This window comes from Uloborus diversus, chromosome 4, assembly GCF_026930045.1.
Source record: "Uloborus diversus isolate 005 chromosome 4, Udiv.v.3.1, whole genome shotgun sequence".
NCBI lineage: Eukaryota > Metazoa > Arthropoda > Arachnida > Araneae > Uloboridae > Uloborus > Uloborus diversus.
Window position 1 is genome coordinate 19,587,849 of NC_072734.1, and position 22,247 is coordinate 19,610,095.

The 22,247-nt window shown below is 34.3% G+C and overlaps 1 protein-coding gene across 2 annotated transcripts in view; it reads right to left on the bottom strand.

Moving 5' to 3' along the window:
- Positions 1-7,973, bottom strand: part of LOC129221484 (dnaJ homolog subfamily C member 3-like) — an 82,615-nt gene extending 74,642 nt beyond the window's left edge. The window contains exons 1-4 of one of the 2 annotated variants that reach the window (XM_054855963.1): positions 7,669-7,940; positions 4,234-4,344; positions 1,724-1,848; positions 1,568-1,642 (exon numbers count right to left, since the gene is read on the bottom strand). In XM_054855963.1, the coding sequence (XP_054711938.1) occupies positions 1,568-1,642; positions 1,724-1,848; positions 4,234-4,344; positions 7,669-7,735 (378 nt within the window). In that variant the 5' untranslated portion in view covers positions 7,736-7,940. Of the gene's footprint in view, positions 1-1,567; positions 1,643-1,723; positions 1,849-4,233; positions 4,345-7,668 lie in introns of both variants that reach the window. The other variant, XM_054855964.1, reaches the window with a different exon arrangement.
- Positions 7,974-22,247: the final 14,274 nt, after the last annotated feature.

Here is a 22,247-nt window from a genome sequence, read left to right on the forward strand (position 1 = left end):
CGTATCCCGAAAACTTATTAATGGCAATTTTGTTTGATGAAAGGAGGCACATAAGAGAACTTTAAAAACGTCTTAAAAGCCAGAGAATCTGTTTCTAAAGGCAAAAGCATTAGAAACTTTGTCATTCCATCTCTAAATTTCGAAGCAGAAGGTTACACAGAGATTATTAATTGGAACACGACAAAACTATCTTCTCCACCTTTTCTTCGAAAAGTTCCTAACAAAGACATTGAAAATCTTATTGCAACAGGCACTATACCCGACTGGGATATGAAACTATTCCCCTGCCATACGCAAGCTGTCGAAAGATGTGTGAAGCTAGTGACGGAGGCTTCACTCAAAGTGTGTGGATTTAAATCAAGAGATGGCTACTTAAGAGCAACATTGAAATCCAGATCAATTATGCCCGAATTTTCCAAAAAATCTGATTATAAATTAACTTCAACAACTAACACTTAAAACAATAAGACTTGTATACTGGATTGTAAATTTCGTAAATATTTTATAACGTTCTATTATTTGAAAATGTTTCATTGTTGTAAAGAATGGTAGTTTTGCATAGTAAAGAAATAAATTAATGTTTATGTGTAATATAGGGTTTTTTAAAAAAATTTTCTCTGTAACACCGGGGAAAAAAAACAACAAGAACAATTTTATTTTTAATCACTAAGAAAAGATGAAATTCTCCCTTTTTTTACTTTTCATGCTTGTTCCTGGATCAGGAGGTGTTATTTGATTTCAATATGTTTTTTTAAATTTCTGAAGGCTTCACCAATCGTAACTTTTCCGTCTTAGAGTATTAAAAAGAAACGTTGGAGAAAATTTTTCAGAAAATCTCTAAGAACAGATGAAATTTTCCATTTTTTCAAATTTTTAGGCTCGTTGCGTGATCGGAAGATATTATCCGATTTTAAAAATTTTTATTTTGTTTTGTAAGTCTTCACCAATCGCAACTTTTCTGCACTATTACAATTCGAAAATAAAAACTTTGTTTTTTTCGTTCCACCCTACTATTCATTCCTTGTAAAACAACGAAAAACATCTTACCCTAACACGTTTCTTACCTTCCAGATGCAAATGGAACATAGTCTCTGCCAAATCAACGCGATTTCTAATGTAAAATATTGAGTTGGAAAATATTACGTAAGAATGAGTTTTACTCCCCTCTCCTCCCAAGTAAGGGTACACAGAGATTTTTCCAACATCCGCCCTCCCCCTCGGGACCCTTACGTAATTAATGAATGGCTCCTAACGGACACATAATGTACTCCGCCTTAAAGTTTAAAGAAATATCATGTTAAGTTTGTTTATATTTTGGTAGCATATTAACAACACCTAACTGGAACATCTTCCTAGCATTTCAGAGCCCTTGGTCAGGAAGACTGAGGTGGGGATAATAAGCCTTGGTCCTTATGGGCTGTAGTGCCACTGGGTTTCGGTTTAGCATATTATCGAATATGAACCAGCAAAATGCTGTAACTTTGAATGGCTTTCAAACAATCAAAGTAACAGCTGATCTTTACACAATATTAAATTGAACACAAATTAAATTACTGTATGCACTTACAACATTTTCGAAATCAATATGAGCTTCATCCAATTTTCCTTGTTTCAATAGGAGATTTCCTCTTTGAACTCTTGCCTGCAGGAAAATATTGAAAAATTTAACACAACAATTTAACTTGAAAATTGGAATATCAAAATGCTTTTACATGTTACTTACAGCAGAAAAGTCTGGCTTAAGCTCAATGACTTTTGTAAGATCTTTCAAAGCAGACACAACTTTCCCAATGGCAAGATACACAGTAGCTCGGGTATAATAAGTTAAATAATTGTAAGGATCCGCATCTACAAAAAACATCACAAGATAAGATATGAAATTGTAAGCTTTCTTTATCTGTTTGTAAGCACTGCTGAAGTTGGAGGGAAACCATGAGTGCCCATATGCAAAATTTTAAGGAGGGGGGGGAGCTCAGATATTTTCACCCATGGTTAATCAAGATATTTTCTGCATTAGAAACTGATTTTAATGAATTAGAGTTATTAAATTTTGACATTTTTAATTACTTATTCATTAATGACGAGAGAATTTTTTTTTTAAATTTTTGCAAAGAATAAAGTACTGAAAGTAAAGGAGTTCTAATTTCTAAAGGGTGGCTTGAGTCCCCAATCCCCCCCCCCTCCCCCATATGGGCGCTCATTAGGGGAATCTTGGCAGAGGCTGTCTCCCGAAATATTTTATTTTTTACAGTAAAAATATCACCTTTTCTTTTAGAGAATTCCCGAAAATATTTTTTTCGAGCAACAGTACTGAATATATCCGAGACATAAAATTCAAATTTCCATTACGTTTTACTAAATATGTAAGTAGTTTTAGCAACTAATTTGTATATTTCTCTTCTCGAACTTCTGTAAATTCACTTCAAATTAATTTTCAATCATTGATTCTAATATAATTTCTCTCTTTACTTAAAGTTACATTGAGAATCCTTTCACCTAGCTCTTTTCTTTCTTTATTTGTCTTCAGGGCTGGTATAAAAACTTTTTTTTTTGGTTTAAACTTGATTTTATTTTGTTTAAACCAGGTTTATTTGGTTCTTTTAACTATTTGCAAGAAAAAAAAATATTAGGAAAATCATGCAGATTTTATGAATTATTTCTTAAAGAATGTTTTAATATTTATATTTGTACCAAATTTCTTTGTAATTTATTAAATAATTAAGAGTAAAATCGTTTAGTTGCATTTCCTCATACGTAGAAATTTTTATAGGAGAATATTGTTTGAAAATCTAAACTATTATAAAAAGTACAATACGTAAATGGGTCTTGGTTTACATTATCAAAAAAATAATTTACTGTGATAGTTCAGACATTATTAATTATGAATAACCAAGAATAAATTCTTGCAAATTAATTTCCTCATAAACATAGCTATCTACTATAAATAATAATTAAAAAAATTAAACTCATGCATGCTTATATATGGGAAGTATTCTGCAGTATCTACAAATGAATCAAAAGTCTGATGTACATTAAAAATCAAAAGATCGATGCATAGTCTGTTTAAAGATTTTTTTAAAAAGCTATAAATGATCTAATTTATTTACTTAATGTAGCATTGACAACAATTACAGAAGCAGGACAAGTAGGTTTTAAGAAAATCATTATATTCTCGATTGTAGACATTATTTCTCATGATTTAATGTATTTAGGAATACAATTTTTTAATCAAAGGAAAAAAAATAATTAAAAGCCTCAGTTTGAAAATACTCTTAACATATTTTAATAATGAAGACTGTCATAAAAATTAATGTTTATTGATCTCCCACCATTCATACATGAGATTTCTTTTATTATTATATTGGAATAAAGTTCTTTGAAATGTGAAAATTTTGCATTTTTTTTTAAAATAAGAGCACAGAGTTACATGAATATTTTCTGTTTTCATAATTTTATATGTATTTTTTCCTTGCTCTGACTGCATCGTCTATCGCGGATGCAAAAAGTGTGCAGGTACGGCACAATTTTATGCCTGCTTTAAGTGTTCTTGGTCAAATATCCTAGCGTTAAAATTTATATACACGATGCATCGCTTCAATGGTACATAATCTATCTCAATGAAACTTAATCAAGCATATTAGGTAGTAAATTAAGCTTTGGTTGAAATATGCTTTTTGGACTATTTTGAATTGCAAAAGACTGAAAAATAATGATAATTGAATGAATAAAATAAGAGTTACTTGTCTTTTTTCTCCATGTAATTTTAGAAAAATTTAGTTGATCTGTCTTGTATTTTTATGTACATAATAAAAAAGCTACATGGATTTAAAAAATAAAACAAAAAACAAAAATTTAAAAAATAAAGAAAGAAAGAAAGAAAAACTATTTAGCAAACTTGCATTACCTTAAAAAATATAAGTTTCTTCATTTATTAAATCTGTAATTTATCTATATAAAGCTTTGCTATGCATCAATTAGATTTCACTCTTTACAATAATATGTAAATTTATGAAAACGTTTGGGAGACAACGTTTAAACTGTGGTTTAAACCAAACAACCATGTTTGGCTTTATCTAAGAAGCCATTGTTTTCCTTGCCTCTCTTTACTCTATTCGTCATTGTTAATCCTTCTATTTGTGCACCCTACAGTTAAATATCTCAGTTCCTTACACAATAGAAATCAATCAATGAAAATAAAAATGACAAGTACTGCAAAGGTATTTAAAGCCTTACCAACTGCGGCATGATAATGTGATAATGCATCATCATACATTCCTTGTGCTAAAAGTTCACGGCCAAGTTGAAGATGCCGATCAACTTCCGGATTGTGTAGCCATTCGTCACCTACCAAATCAGACAATACATTGCAAAATTAAGAATACATCTTGACTTAAATTATACAGAACAAGTATAACCTTTTATTAGAATGTTAATTACGATATTTCCTTTTTGATTCAACTATTTCTAGAAAAATAGTAAAAACTAGCTGCTTCTAGATTAGGCATCTAATTCATTCTGATGATGTAATATCTGCTTGAAGTAGGTATATGGGTTTGACGAGAAATTAAAGAATTTGCATCATTTTTGACACTAAGTTTGGTGATAGATCACCAAATGTCACCGAGTTTGGCAACATTTGGCCACCTTATGAATTTTATAGACCGGTCTTACTTGGTCTGTGGCCCAACAACTCTCAATTTCCCCATACTTATGTATTTTGCTGGCACAAGTGCTGACTTCAACAAAAATGATACAACCAGCACCAAAAAGAATATCCCTGTTGGTAATTAATCATTTACGCAAAATTTTTATAATCAACAATTTATTAACATTTTTTACTAATAAATGTATACTAGATGCAATTTAATTAAAAACTTTGTATTCCATTTAGCTTTTCTTTTCTGATTCCTTGTGGTTAAGGTCCGTGATTGGTCCAAAGGATAAATTTGTAAATGTACATTTCAAATGAAATAAATTTTGTTTTCCAAAATTATTTTCTTTTGTATATTTTACAAACATACTATCAGCAGGGCAACATACAGCTGTGCATATCAGAAGTGCTTGATAAAAAATATATATATATTTGCATACATATATTTGATTCATTAAAAACGACACCTATGGCACATAGGTTTTTTGATTTGATGCAAGAAACTTAGCTAGGCGTCATCATTAGTACTAGATTTACATTCTTATTTCTAGCACTGACTGGCTGTTGTTGCCAATGAAGTCTGCCTGGATAGATCTAAGCCAGCAAAATGGATAAATATCTAAAAAGAATAAACTAATTTCTTTGTCAATCAGCAAAAAAAAAAAAAAAAAGGATAAAAAAGAAGCTAATGATATTATTACAAAAGTAAAAATTAGAGACGTACCGAGTACTCGGTAACTACTCGGTACTCGGCCTACTCGGCCAATTTGCCGAGTACTCGGTACTCGGCCAAATTCTGATCAGATACTCGGCCAATACCGAGTAGTTGCAAAAATTTGAATATTGTCCACGACAGATATACAAATTTATAAAAAAAGAGCAAGCATTATATTCTACAATCGTTTACAATTAAAATTTATAAGTCTAATTTAAATTTTGAAAATACTGAAGTTTGTAATGCTTCAATGGAATAAATCTTTATTTTAATGTCCCCAAATTTAATAAAACTTATTTATTAAAAATTATACAAAAAAGGTAAGTATAGAAAACATGGAATTTTTATATTAAAAATGAACTTTTGCTACAAACCAAAATTAGTCATAAAAAATATAAAAATGCCTTTGCTTAAAAAATAAAAGGAAATAAACCAACGGTAAAAGCACAATGCAGGAACACTGCAGACACGTGTTTTGGCATTACAAGGAATTCCTTTTTCAATGCACAAAATGGGAGCTTGTGGATTTAAAGGCATCTGACAAAAGTCGGATTTTTCTGTCGAATGTCTTTACATTCTTTAGCTAACATGTTATGCACTGAAAAAGACGTTCCTTGTAACGGGGGGGGGGGGGGGGGGGGGGGGGCAGAAACACGTGTCTGCAGCGTTCCTGCACATTTGTTTTATCTACTTTTAAAAACTATTTATGTTTGGCGGACTAGAACTATAATTGATTGGTATTAATTTGCTTTAATTCCAACTTCATTAAGCATAGCTTTTATTTATTTATTTTTAATTTTAAAAATAATTTTTTTGTAAAATTTTTGACACAAACAAAATTGTTTATACAATGCGTAATTAAATTTCAGCCAGGAATTTAGTTTTAAAAACTATTATATGGACAAGGAGGTCTATACTACTATTCCAATAAGTTCAAAATTCATCACATGTGTGTCGGTGGTTCTTCTTAAAACATAATTGGTACTTGGTAACTCGGCCGAGTAATGAAAGGCCGAGTACTCGGTAACTCGGTACTCGGCCGAGTAGTGAAAGGCCGAGTACTCAGTACTCGGCCAAAGTGCTACTCGGTACGTCTCTAGTAAAAATAATAGAAAATTTAATCTTATAATAACAATTTCTTCCTAACAGGAGAAAGAGAACAGAATACATAAAAGTGCTGTTAAATTTTATTCAAGCGAATCAATTTCATATTTTTATGCTTTCTTAACCAAAATCAAGATAATATTCTTAATCTATAGTTTCAGGAAAATCTCGAGTTTCTAATTTTTAGACTGTTTAATAATTGACTTTTAATAATTTCAAATCAGAAAAACTTGAATATATACTAAAATATCTTATATAGTATAGTAATAGTCTTAGTTCAATCTTTATACAGTAAAACTCCTCCTTACGGACATCCTTCTATTTCGGACAAAACAATTTTTCCCGCTTGTGTCCGCATTAGAAGGGTTTTACTGTATTTAGAATTTTTGAACAATTATAAGTGATATAGTTTAAAAACATGAAAGATCTTGTCTCATGAGGAACTACTTATTTATTTAATGTCAAAATAAGGGAGAAAGAGGCAGACTCCATGTGTGCCATTCTTTTTTAATTGGATGAGTAGGAGTATTAAAAAAAAATGAAATCATAGTTTTTAATGTTGACCTTTGTGCAGAAATTTCAAAATTTTGCCATTGGTGGTGAAAAAATTCAAAATCATTATTTTTTCATCATAAACAATAACAATACCAAAATACAATATCAAAAGGAGCAAAACATCAAAAGGTCATGAAATCAATATCCATCAATTGAGATAGAGAGAGAAAAAAAAAAAAAAAAAAGAAAAAGTAAGAGGTTGCTTTAACCACTAGGGAAAGAGGTTCAGTTACATCAAAATCTGAGATGATGGGTGTTAAAATTCTATTGATTTCTTATTGCCATGTGAAATTATCCCATAAGGTTTAAGAGTTGACTTTTTTTTTAATTATAATTACTTAAACGCGGCTCTGAAATTTCAACCATATTGCTCTTTTCTTTATTATCAGTAATTTCCAAAGCTATTTTGACAGCTTTATGAGTTAATACATGTAGCCATAATTATTGCAAAATAAAATAAAGAAGTGTCAAATAAAGAAGTGCTAGTCATTTTTGGCCTTCCTTAACTCAGATTCAATACTTCGTAGACAATTGTGTTCAAGTATTTTTATTGGGAAAGTCTTCTGCTTTACTTCGATCGAAATTAAAGGTCGACGAATGTGATTTATTTATTTTTATTTCTAAAAACATGTTAATTACTTACATTTCACGTCAGCGATTTCTTTAACCAGATAGATTAGAGAAATTAAAATACGGAAAGAAGGAACCATGCTTTATTCAATATGATGATCTCTATCAGCACGTAAACGAAGATGTTTTACGATCTTTTTAATTCTTTAGTAATTCAAACACAAACGCAATAAAAATTTACATCAATGAGCTGTCGTCAGATTAATAAGGATTTTCTTAAAAAAGCATACTAAATAACTAGAAAGGCATTTTTCGATTCATGGAATAGCATGTCATACAGACTTTTAAATTCATAAACATTGTAGATTATTATGCTATGCAATTTCAATACGATGAGCGGAGCGTGGTAATGTGTCATTGGACAGGAGCCGCTGCTGCCACTCAAACAAAATACCACTTTTAAATGGAAAAGAAGAGGGCCGTGGTAGCCTGATCGGTAAGGCATTGGACTCGGGGCCGGAGGGCCTCGGGTTCGATCCTTGCTGGTCGAAGACCCACCGTCGTCATTAAAGGGGACTGGGCGACGTTAAATATGCTCGTGGTCTCAATGTCCTCCAAGTGAAACGATACCTCTGGGGGTGCTAGTACCAGGTAGCTATTAGCTCTTGGACTAGTTCTAAATTCTCATTAACTGCTCGATCCGGTGATGGTGCTGCCATCTATCGGTATATAAAAACAATGGAGGCAAGGCACTTCGTATGCAGTCCTCGACATAAATGCAGTTGAAGTCAGTTTTGACTCTTGAATAGAATAGAATAGAATAGAAATGGAAAAGAAGGATCTGGAAAGCAAAGAACAGTGGAGTACATGGAACTGACAAAGGGAGATGGCATCGTAACACATGGGTTGCGTTCGACGAGCTCGACCGAGAGCGATCGGTTAGTTAATCACGTGACAGCTAATGATCACATGCTCCAATCAACCAATCAACTGCTCAGAATGGTAACCGCTGTGGTAACCGGTTGATCATAGAAAGCTTCGGCTAGTAACCAGTTACTTACGGGTCGACCGGTGACTTTCGTCGAACGCAACCATGGTGTCCTGATGACAGGGACATGCCCATAAATAATCATTTTTGTTACTTATTAATACTCTCTTAAAACATAATCCGCTGTAGTGTGTCAGCCAATTGTATAAGTTAGTTCGAAATTTTAATACGTAATTACAAAATTAATGTGAAAAAATATGACACAAAATGTGGTTGCAAAGTAAATTTTTGGAATCCATAAGAGATGTAATTGATGAAACAAAGACTGGGATGCAAATTAACCAATCCATTGGGCCAATGTTCCCGGCACCCAATGTGCTTGGCGCCCAAAATGCTCGGCGCCCAAAGTTCCCGGCGCCCAATCTTCCCTTTTCGTCCCGCATTTGAAACCAACCTATGCAAATTTTCAGCTTCCTAGACCCTAATCCTGAGGATCTATGATATCAGAAAAATGTGGTCCAAAATGGCAGATCAGCTTTTTGTGCCAAATTGCCCAATTTTGACTAAGTCATACTGGAGTTTATCACACTGGAAGCCTGAAATTTTAGGCGCTTGAAGTACAATTGGCTGTTAATACATTCAATTATTTGAGCTCATTTTTTATAGAACGCGTGTAATCTCGTGAAAAAGCGCGGCTGGGAAATTTTTTCCTGGATTTTAAATTGTCATAAAATCTGAGCAAAAGTAATTCAAAGGTTCGTACCTCGTGATTACATTGTAAAAATATTTATTTTTAATGGGTTACAGTTTTATAGCTTAAATATCTATTTTCCAGAAGATATTTGTCATCCGAAGTGGCTATCAAAACCGTACAAGTAAAAAATAACTTCAAAGCGCTGTAGCTCAAGTTTGTCACCTCGTATCTTCTTTTCGTTAATACCATGAGAAAGAACAGATTTTTTTTTCTTTCAAAACAAGTTTTTTCTTCGATGTTGTTCTTTCGAATAAGGATAGAAGAATGAGTTTGAAATTCGGTCTATCATAACGAATTACCATGTTTAAGCTCAGATTACGGGGAATTTTATCACACTGGAGGCCTGAAATTTTAGGAACTCAGAGTCTACTTTTGGTTGTCAATGCGTTCTAGTATTTTTATGAATTTGAGTTCATTAACTTTTGTGTAGCACGCATGAAGTTGCAATAAAAACGCAGTGGAGAACCTTTTTCCTGGATTTTAGAATATCATAAATTCTGAACAAAAGGTATTCAAACTTTGTAATTCGATTGTCAATATAAATGCTTTAATATTGATTTTCTAGAACATATTGGATATTGGCATCCAAAGTGGCTGTCAAAATCGTTCACATGAAAAATTGCCTATTTTTAATGCGCTGTAGCTCAAGTTTTTCCCATTGCATCTTCTTTTCGTTGGTACCATTAAAAGAGAAGATATTTTTTCCCACAAAAATATTTCATTCTCTTTTGTAATCTCTGTGGCCTGCATCTGAGCTCTACAGGGGTCAAAATGGTTAGTGGATTAATTTTAAGGGCTTCGGAGTCAAAAAACTAAGTTGGAATGGGGGGCATGGTTCAAGCATCAGGTATCGAGAGGATGGAAATTTTTTGTGTATTACTAGAAATGGAAATAAAGTGTCGAACAAGAGTAGTAATGTTAACAATTGTGATTTAGGAAATTTCAGGGTGTTAAATAAAAGCAATTTAGGCATGCTTAAAGTTTTCTATACCAATGCTCGCAGTATTAGGAACAAGATAAATGAATTGAAAAGCATAATTATGGATGAGAAGTTGGATGTTATTGGAATTACAGAGACATGGGCTACTGAATTTGATGCACAGTTATTACATATTGCTGGGCACAATTTGTTCAGACAGGATAGAGTAGGTAAAAGCGGTGGTGGGCTGATATTTTATGTTAGAGACAATTTTATTTGCAATAAATTGATCATAAATGGGGATATTGATATGGTTTGTCTGGAGTTGATGAGCAGTAAGGGCAAAAAGCTACGCTTTGGAAACCTATAGGCCACCTAATTCAAACCAGGGACAAGATGAACAGATGTACAGTATTATTAGTGACATGTCCAGTAAGGGATCCGATATCATAATGGGGAATTTCAATTTTCCAGGTATTGATTGGAATAATTTTTATCCTGGTAATGGCAAAGAAGAGGAATTTTTAAAAGTAATTGGTGACTGTTTCTTAGATCAAGTTGTAATTCAGGGAACTCGTGAGGAGGCGATTTTGGATCTAGTTTTTTGCGACATAAGAAGTTTTGTTCAGGGGTTGTGTGTAGGGGACCATATTGGAGATAGTGATCATAACAGCATTAGGTTCCGGATTAAATTTGAAGTGTACAAAGATGATAAGTTTATGTTTTTGCCCAATTTCAGAAACACTGATTTTGTTGCACTTAGGCAGAGCTTGAAAGAGGTTTTTTTCGTCAGGATTAGAAAATAGTGACGTAGATCAGCAGTGGATGGAATTTAAGGAAAAACTTGCTAAAACGGTTGGGGATTATGTTCCATTTAGGAGAAAAGGTGTTAGTACCAAAATTTGGCCCATGTGGTTCTCCAGGGAGACTAAAGAAGCTCCTAATTATAAGCAAGTCGCTTTTCGTCAGTTTAAAGAAACTGGTCAGAGTGCGGAGAGGAGTTTAGGAAAGGTAAATCCAGTGCTACTGATTTATTGCATTTCTACGACAAGGTTACCTCAGCTTTAGATAACAAAAAATGTGTGGATGTTGTTTACATTGATTTTCAAAAAGCTTTTGACAAGGTATGTTACATGTTGCTCTTCTCAGCAAATTAACTGACATAGGAATAGAAGGAAAAACTTTACTTTGGGTTAGAAATTGCCTCACTGGTAGGAAGCAAAGAGTAGTTGTCAGAGGAAATCCTTCTAAATGGAGTGATGTATTAAGCGGGTTCCTCAGGGATCAGTTTTAGGGTCTCTTTTGTTTATTATCTTAATGAATGACATGAATGAAAATATTTCTGGAAGCATGAATTGTTTTGCTGATGATGTAAAAGTTTTGGGGATTGTCGAAAATGAACAAGTAAAACAGCTTCAAGAGGATTTAGATCATATTACTAAGTGGGCGGATAAATGGGGTACGGCAGTTAATGTAGGGAAATGTCATTTGCTACACTTAGGTCATGGAAAAAAGCGTACGAGATATCGTTTACAAGGTTCAGTCATTAATCAGGCAGAAAATGTTATGGATCTGGGTATCTTAATAAATCAGGACTTCAAGTTTAGTCAACAGTTCAGCATTGCTAGTAACAAAGCCAACAAAATGTTTGGGTTTATCAATAGATCTACATATCAAACAAATCTAAGAAGGTTCTGCTGCCTTTATGTAGGAGTTTAGTAAGATCTCATTTGGAGCACACTGTTCAGTTTTGGTTGCCTTATCTGAAGAAAGATATTTTTGTATTGGAAAAGGTTTAAAGAAGGGTAACTAGATTAGTAAGGGGATTTTCAGATTTAGATTATGATACAAGACGCCGGCGCGGATCCACGGGAGGGGAACTGGGGGATCGTTCCCCCTCCAAAATCCCAAGTGTACCTAAATATTTTCAAAAGAGAGTACGGGAAAATAATTCCGTCTTCGAAAACTTTAACTTTAAGAAAGGCGCCAGAAAAAGCGAGGAGAGAATTTCAAAAGCGGATCTAAGAAGAGGAACTGCTGGAATGCCCCCCCCCCCCACACACACTCACCACGGGGGAAAAAAACAAGTGTGCCTAAAGCTGTTCAAAAAATAGAATACAGGAAATTGTTTAAGTTTTTTAGAACGTGAACTAAGGCCCCAGGAAAAGCAATTAGGCAACAACAGAAGCGGATCATGGAGGGGAACTGTGGGAACGTTCCCCTTCCTCTAAAATCTCATGTGTACTTGAAATTTTTCACAACATAGTACAGCGAAATTCTTCTGTTATATAGAACTTGAGCTTGAAGAAAAGCGCAAGAAAAAGCGAGGAGAGAATTGTAAAAGCGGATCTAAAGAGGAGAACTGGGAATGTTCCCTTCTTCCCTGCATAAAAAAAAAAGTGATCCTAAAACTGTTCAGAAAACGGTGTTTTCCCGTTTGGTCCAAATTTCAGATGGGGGTCGCATCCTCCCTATTGACAGTTTGGGCCAGATGGTACCTCACCCAGAAAACAGAGTACGGGAAAAATGTCCCGTTTGTTAGAACTTTACAAAAGGCTTCAGGAAAAGCGATTAGACAAGAGCAAAAGTGGATCCAAGGAGGGGAACTGGAGTAATGTTTCCCTCTCACCAAAAATCCCACGTGTTCCTAAAAATTTTTAGAACAGAGTGCAGGAAAATTCTTCTGTTTTATAAAAATTGAACTTGAAGAAAGGAGCAGGGAAAAGCGAGGGGAGAATTGCAAAAGCGGGTTCAAAGAAATTAACTGGGGAACGTCCTTCTCCAAAACAAAATCCCAAGTGATACTAAAACTGTTCAGCAAACAGAGTACAGGAAAATTTTTCCGTTTTTTAGAATTTGACAAAAGGCTTCAGGAAAAGCGATGTGACATATAGCGGAAGTGGATCCACGGTGGGGAAATTCCACTGTTTTATAAAAATGTCACTTGAAGAAAGGCGCAGGGAAAAGCGACGAGAGAATTGCAAAAGCGGACTCAAAGGGTCTATAATTTCCCACACTCCCTTTAGACCCTTTCTTGAAGAGCGGTGTAATGTTAGCCAGCTTCCAGTCCTCTGGCAGGGCCCGATCAAGCCAAACTGGTGCCCAGGTCCCGAGTAGATGTTGGTGCCCCCCCCCCCCATGAGAAAATCCGCGCAATTTTAAAGTCAATGTTTCATACTAGAAACCTAATTATTAGAAACTACATTTTAAAGGAACATTAGTACATTTGGAAGGAAATCTGGGATTTGAATACCAAACACTTGATAGTCACTAAACTAATCACAGTTAAAATTGCCTCTTAAGGCGAAAAAGAGTTAAAAAACAATTTAAAACTGCAAAAAAAAAAAAAAAAAAATCTTACTAATTCTGACATCAAGCTTTAAAAAAGCTTCTTTCTGGCTTTAACAGAGGCAAAGATTTCGATTATTTGATCGACACATATGTTTGATGTCACAGAATTTTCAATGGTCAATAAGGAAAACGCCTGTAAATTATCCTGAGAAACGCAGCTTCTCAAATGATTTTTTATTCTTTTCAAAAATGAAAAGGAATTTTCACTGGAACAGCTGCTGATAGGCAAGGTAAGAAGAAGCTGCAGGGGTGAATCCACATTCGGAAATGTATGTGTAATGTTTCGTGATTTTATCCTTTTAAAACATTCTCCAGGAGAAGGGTTACCTTTTGCAAAAATTTGAAAGTGTGTTAATTCTTCTGGAAAATGTTCATCTATGTCATCCGAGTAATTATTTTGAAATTCCAGAGCTAAGGGACAACGACTTCTTTACGCGAAATGTTTTTAACTTTATGAGGTTTTGAGCTGATTTTTAAAAAAATTTGAGTCTCCTCTCCCTTAAAGTTGAGAAAAAGTAAAATGAGCTTTTTTAAAAAAAAAGCAAGTAAGTAAGTGAATTTAGGCTAGGCTATTTTGGTGCCCATAAATTTGTGGTGCCCAGGTCCGCGGACCCGCCGGACCGTGTGTTAATCAGGCCCTGTCCTCTGGCACTGTCCCCGAGTTATAAGAAGCATTGAAAATATTTACGATTACATCTGCTAATTTCTCCGCACATTCAACTAAAATTTTTGGATAAATATTATCAGGTCCAGGAGCCTTAGTCTCTTTAATTTTGCATTTATTTGGTGAAGGGTTGATCATTGTATTTAAAGCTTCTGCAATTCAGTGGCGCTATCAGAGGTGGAGGCGGGAGGGGGGGACAGAGCGGCAGGACCCGTGATCCCCCAGAAGGCCGAATAAAAGGTTTTTGTAAAACATTTCTTCAATTAAAGAGAAAAATAGAACGCACCTTCGGAACAGTCCCCTTATTTTTTAGTCGGTCTAAAAATAAGAAAGTCTTCATAATGCTATGCTTCCGAAGACCTCTTCCTCCGCCAATACCTTTAAAGCACGTCTCGAACCTTGTTTTCAGGACTTCAATTTTGAACATTTTAAAGGGGAGAACTACCTAAAAACTCGCATTCTAATAACATCGAGAATCGTTTAAGATTGCTTTTTTGTAGCTTCAATTTTGAAAAATTGCCAAAACCTCGACGTTACCAAGTATGGTCTACAGTCATGTTTTTAAGATGTCAACAACGAAAAATTTCCGGACCAGGGTCCGAATGCTCCTGTAGAAAATCTGAACATTAAAAAATTACAATTTTTAAAAATTTAATGGGGAGAGCGTTTAAGTCCCTTATCACCGAATATTGCTTGAAAACTTCGTTTTCTAGGACTTCAATTTCGAAATATTGTTGGAGGAAATCCCCAGAACCGTACTGCTCGAAGCATTGTCAAAGTTAGTCTGTAACTGCGTTTTTGGAAATCCGATTTCGAAAAATTTAGCGGAGGGATTATCGATTTAAATCTATTTTACGAAAAATCACTCGGAGGCAGCCCCTCCTCAAAAAATCCCATCTCTTACCCGACCGTCAACAAATATCGCCTATAATCGCGTTTTTAAAACTTTAATTTCCGCATTCGACCCTCGAACCTTTCTTTCTCGTAACATCACCGTAGACCGTCTAAAACTGCGTTCTTAAGACTAAAATTTCAACATTTTTTTCCGGCGGGTGGCCAACGGATCCCCTATCAGATAGTAAAAATTTTGAAAAGTGCCCCCTTTAAAATGTTTTCTGGTTGAGCCACCGCTGCAAATATTATTTCTTTTAAGCACTTAAAAATAGAAGAATGAACAAACTTTTAAAAATAATTATTTATAAGAATTGTGCTTTAGAATTTGTAATGAATAAAATTCTTTAATAAGAGGCATTAAGAAGCAGTAGATACGTTGTGAAACTCAATATTTATGGTCATTTTTTAATGAGTAATTTCATATACCCCCCCCCCCTTCCCCAATATTAAACTTGCTAGAAAAGTTCCCCTCCCAAATCCATAGTCTGGATCCGCCCCTGACAAGACGTAATAGGCTTATTATGTATAGCCTGGAGCAAAGGAGAGTCAGAGGGGACCTGATTCAGTTATTGAAATTTATCAAAATGTAGTAGTATGTAAATGGATTAAATTTTTGCGGGGAAAGCAGGACGAGGGTTCATTGTTTTAAGCTATTTAAATCTGAGGCTAACTTGGAAATTTGGAAAAACTGCTACTTTAGTAGGGTTGTGGGCACTTGGAATAGCTTACTAGAAGAGGCGGTAATGAGCAAGGGGGTGGATAGCTTTAAGAGGGCCATTGATCTTCATTGAGGACGAATTAATTGACTAGGACCAGCCAGGCTGGGCCCAGAGCCTGTTGCTGGTAGTCACATTTGTATTTAATATTTTAGCGGCCCCCTTAACTTCAAAATATTTTAGCGGCCCTGTGCGGCCGCACATTTTGCCACCCCCTAAGCACGGTTTAGGAAGATTGGACTCCGGGAACTTTGGGCGCCGAGCACTTTGTCCGCCGGGAGCTTTGGGCGCCGGGAGCTTTGAGCGCCGAGAACATTGGGCGCCGAGCATTTTAGGCGCCGAGCACATTGTGCCGAATGTTCCCTGCAGCAAATTTTGAAACCCTCTCAATTATGTTTTAAAGTAAAAAATAACCATTCAGGGAATAATTTACGGATATACAGTGGCTCTCAAAAGTGTTCGTGCACTTTGAAATTTTTTAGTAAATCCAAAATAACGCGAAAATGAATTTGAATATTAAGTTCAATATTTTTTTTCACATCATTCCTATGTCATTATAAATAAAACCCTAGAAATTTTTTTTCAAAATATTGACGGATCTTCTTTTTGAAATGGGTCTAAAAACGAAGAGACAGAGAAATAACACGCCACAAAATACATCGTACACTCAAATATTTTCGAATAAATTCACGATTAAAATTATCATATGTCGTTTTTTTTATTATTATTTTTGCATTGTGTTGACCCTTAAAAGTCATTTGGCTTTAATTTTTTTATTATTTATTCCTTAATATTATGCTTATTACTTTAAAGTGACTGGTATTCGTAAAAAAACACAAACACCATTCAAAATTTGAATTTTTTCCTCACAGTAGCAGTAAATTGGTTTGAAATGTCTCTAAGTCAGTAAATTTATTTTATTCTATAGTAAAGTGCTTGATATAAAATGCTTTAAAGAAAAGAATCGGACCGAAAACAAGGTAAGAAAAGGTCAACCGGCTAAGTTGACAAAGCGTGATCGGAGATTTACAGTTAAAAAATTTGTGAAAAATACACATTTGAGTGCTGTAAAAGTTTCTGCAGAGTTAAATGAAAATTTTTCAATTAATTTTCACCTAAAATTGTTCTTCAAGTTCTCTGATTAGCTGGATTAAATGGAACCTCTTTCCGCAGAAATTTTCTTGGTAGTGCGAAAAACAGAAAGCTTACGCTTTTCGTCGCAAAATCAATGATAAATAAGCTCAAAACGTTTTGGAATAACGTCTTACTTGCAGATAAAAATGAATTTAACATTTTTGGTTAAATTGTTATATAATTCTAAATAGAAAAAAAATAGGAACTTAATCTTAAGAACTTATTAGTTGGACTAGTTAATCAGGACGGTGAAGGTGTTTTTGTGTGAGGGTGCATATCAGCATCAGGACTCGGTAGTTTGGAATTTTTTGATGAAATAATGAATCATGATGTTTATTTAAATATTTTAAAAGCCAATTTTAAACTCTTAACCAAAAATTTGGTTATCGGAAACAACTTTGTTTTTTTATCAAGACAATGATAAGAAGCACACGGTTTTCAACGTTTGCGTTTAGTGCCTCAAAAATTGTCCTAAAGTTTAGAAAATACCCCTTCAATCTTCAGGTTTGAACTTATTGTAACATATTTAGAGATATCTGGAGGCTAGATTACGAAAATACTGCTTTGAAACGAAAATAGAGCTAGAAACAGTAAGACTCGAAGTGTGGTTGAACACTTACTCAGAAATTACGCAAAAAAAATGAAAGAAAAAAGAATGAAATATGTTCCCAGACGTTTAAAAAGTTGTTGATATTGCATGATAATCTCCAAAATAATAACTTAATAAAAAGTTAGATTATTCAATAATATAACAGACTTTTTTAAAGTGTACAAAGACTTTTGTGAAATAAATTTCCAGCACTTTTTGGTTTTTGATTTAAAAAAAAATAAATTATAATATTTCTTTTTTTTAAATTCATATAGTTTTATTGAAAATTGATCAAAGCTCTTATAATTAAATACCTATTCCGAAATACTAATTCTAACCAATGGATAGGGTCCTATTTCATTGAAAGTCGTAAGTGCACGAACACTTTTAGGAGCCACTGTATATGCTTTTCTTTTTTAATTTCATTTTTGAAAAATTAAGATTAGTTGTTGTTCCTTCCTCCTCTGAGGAAGCAAAATAATCACAAAACTGTTCATGATAATGTTCTTTATTTACATAATGTACATTTAAACAATCAGAACAAACCTCTATTACTTAACATGAAATGAATATAAATTTATACACATTTCTCAAACATTAGGAGACTTAAACAGAATAGCTAGAAGTTTCAAACTTTGCTAATAATCACTTGTATTAATGTAGTTCTGTGATACAAATGCATTAAATGTTCCGAGTTAAAATATTTAAAAAAAAAAAAAAATACTATGAACGAATAACATCCATTTAAATTATAATTTTTAAAAAATAGAAACATTTACAAGCAAACATATTAAAACCAAACGAACAATTCTAACCGCCCACAAAAGTTTTCTTTAAAAGAATGCAAATTTCCTAGAAGAGTTATCGCTAATTATAGTATATTTTCCTTAAAACTCATTTGGGAGCTAATTAATTGATTTACATGTTAAGCTCAATAATTATTCATACTATGAATAAGTTCTAGTCAGATGGAGAACAACTGATTCTTATCTTTAAGAGAGCACTATGTAGACAATATAACACTTCAAATATAGTTACTTAGTATCCATTCTGTTAAGATGTTCAAAAAAAATCTCTGCTTTTTTATTTAATTTTCTTAATTAGTTTTTTAAAACAAATGTTCTATTAACAGTCAACTTATACTCATTCACTGAAATCATGGGTGTACCTTGTGTATGTAATTATTTCTCCATTCATGTCTTAAAAATGAGAACTTATCCCTTACAGTCAAAAAAACACCAACTTATTCGTTACAGTCAAACACCAGCTGGAGGGGTTTTTTTTTTTTTTTCCTTTTTTGGCTTTTCCAAAGTCATATTATGCTAATACTGCGACGGCAATGCCTGGCATGGTTTAATGGAAAAGTACAAAAATACACTGCTTTTGTTGAAAAACATACTAACTGTACCATTAGATAAAAAAGGCATTAACACAAAAAAAATTATTTAATTATATTTAATTAAAAAAATAGACATTTGTTCAAAAATTGCTCAGAACAATTTGGCCCCACGTTCATAAGACAATCAGCCCGATTCTCTTACACTTCGAATGAAGTTCTCCATGGATTTCTACTCTGTCACGTGACAAATTTGATAGCAGAGTAGTGAATCGGACATACTTTCGCCCACGTGACAGGTCAAAAACGACATGGGAAGAAATTTTTATTCCCGTTGAGCAAGAAATTAGGGTACTCTGCAGCGGTTTCAAGAATGTCCATAGTGAATGTTCCCTTTTACATTTATTTTCTTTTATACTTACAGTAAACATTAAAACCATATTATTCCGTTTTTCAAAACAATTCATCGTAAAACCATACCGTTGAGCAAATATGTAGTTTCGTTGCATCATAAAATCAAAGTAACACTTCCGTTAAGATCTAGATTTAAAAAAAACATTATCCTATAAACCTTTATTATTGTTGACTAGGTTATTGGGATCCTTATCAACATACCTTATTTCAGCATTCCTAAATAATTTATTAAATTCTTCCGTCGTCATTTTTACGTATCCTTTAGGAGGCACGTGGTCTCCAGGAGCATAATAAGCATGAAAAAATTGTTTTTTCAACTCGGAACTTTTATGCGGATGGGCGTTATCACTTTCAAAGCTTTGAGGGGAATAAGGCTGCATACTTGCAATGTCTTTGCTTTTTACACCATCAGTTCCAACAAATATGTACTGGAATTGTTCGTGTGGTTTAACGTTGGCGAAGGAGTCAGCTGAGTTGGTGTCATAGTTGTTGTTAGTACTCACATAAGCAGCATTTTCAAGACTGAACTGATTTGCTGATGACGTGCCATTTCCCACAAAGCTCTGGGAATTGTGGTCCAAGTACACGAATGGTTGACCCTGTGTCACATTTTGGAACTGGACCTGTGCAGATTGAGGAGTACTTGCAGTTAAATACAACAAATCATTGCCTTGTGGATGGTTCTGCACCTGCTGCAGGAACTCAGAGTGCTTCGATATTGGCACGTGCACTATGGCCACCTCTCGATCCACCACTGCAGGTACACCATGAATGTTCGTGATCATCGTAGGATCCTTGTAAATTTTGCCTAGTTTAATGTTCTTGTCGAGGTAGTTTGTTAATACTTTTGGCATAAGAGATTTTTTAAGAGCATTCAAAGCCATCGTACCAGTATTTTTTGTAAATTTATTCAAATTAAGACTCACTGGGTGGAAAAATGCTTTCTGGCTTCCCAGCGAATGGAAAGGTTGCGTAGGAATGTAATTCTGCACTTTTGGAACAATGAATTTTTTCATCTGATTCGCTAGATTTTTACCGATTGGAGAAAGAATATTCTTGGTTACTTCAAAAGGATTTCCTTTGGGTTTCAAATTCGATATGTATTTAACATCAGTGAATAAATCTTGATTTGGAGCAAATGGTTCAGAATCTAAATGAAGGACATTAGCAGAATTTAAGTCATAATTGTTAGTTTGCTGATGTTTAGTGGGAGAATATTCATTCAGATTGAATTCAGTGCCTTTAAAATTATTAAGGGTTTGTTGGTTAGAGAGCTGTGATAGATCGAATAGTTCTGAATCCATATTTGGATGATGAAAATCTATATTAGTATGCTGATTTTTAAGTAGCTGTGGAAATATTTTTGGTTTATGTTTTGGAGAGCCGCCTGAGGAATCAAGAATAAGAGGAAATTTTTTATCTTTGAAAACATTGGACAGAAGATGCATTTTATCAAAGTGTATATTACCGATTTCTTTAAGTGCGTGAGGATTAACTTCACCAATAGGTGTTATTTTGAGGTACGCTTTTTCACCTTGGTGGATCCCTTTAAAGTTTTTCAGCGGTATTTCCTCCAGCGAAGGTAAAATATATGGAACATTTTGACGAGGATTTTCAAATAAATCTAAGGGCTTTCTTGGATTCTCCAAGTAAATTGGTTTATAATCTAGGGTTTCGTGTTTCGGTGGGCCATCATAAGATGACTGTGGAGGGTAATATTGAAAAATATTTTTCGAATGCCCTTTGGGACTAATTTGCAGCTGTTTTACTTCTGGACGATTCTGGTAAGAAGGTAATTGATATTGATGCCCATCAGGGAGCTGTTTAAGGTGTCCCTGATTTTGATTTGCAGTAGTTAGTTGCTGTTTTACTGTCGGATAATCTTGATAAGTAGGTAATTGATACTGATGATCATCAGGGAGCTGTTTAAGGTGTCCTTGATTTTGATTTGCGGTAGGATTACTTAGCTGCTGTTTTACTGTCGGATAATCCTGATAAGTAGGTAATTGATACTGGTGACCATCAGGGAGCTGTTTAAGGTGCCCCTGATTTTGTTGCGTGGTTGGATTACTTAGCTGCTGTTTTACTGTCGGATAATCCTGATAAGTATGTAACTGATATTGATGGCCATCAGGAAGCTGTTTAAAGTGTCCCTGATTTTGTTGTGTGATAGGATTACTAAGCTGCTGTTTCACTGTAGGATATTCCTGATAAGTAGGTGATTGATAGGGGTAGCCACCAGAAAGCTGTTCATGGTGTCCTTGATTTTGGTGTGAGGCGTACTCTGACTGCTGTTCATGCCCATGATTTGTTGCTGAATTTGAATGAAATTGATGATCTGAGGGCACGTGCAAACTTACACCATGTGCAGTTTGGTATTGATCTCCTGGCACATTAATTTGTTCTTGGTAATGATTCAAAACCACATTATGTTCTACTTCCCTTGGAACTTGATATTGATTCGCAGTATCGTACACTTGTGCGTTATCTTGTGGTTGGTACTGTTGCACATATTCCTGGTTGTGCACTTGAGATGGAGAATGGTAGTAGCTTGTTGAAATTGGATGCTCCACGCTCTTAACTGTTTCGTACTGGTTTAAAGGTGGCAGATAGTATGGCTCCAGAGGTCTTTGAATGTGAGAAGGAAATTGAATCCGATTTTCATGAGAGGTGTGATCATAATGTTTTCTCCTTGCGGGGCCAAAGTGGAAAGGGTGACCAGGTAGAATAGGCCTCCAACCACCATACAAAATCTTGGGTGGTGTCAGACTAGAAGCAAGTGAGATGACAACAATGAGAACGAATGACGTAAAAATCTTGTCTGAAATCTGAAAAGAAGCAAAAACGAGACATTAACAAAACAGGAGAAAAGAAACCACTTTTAATGCATTAG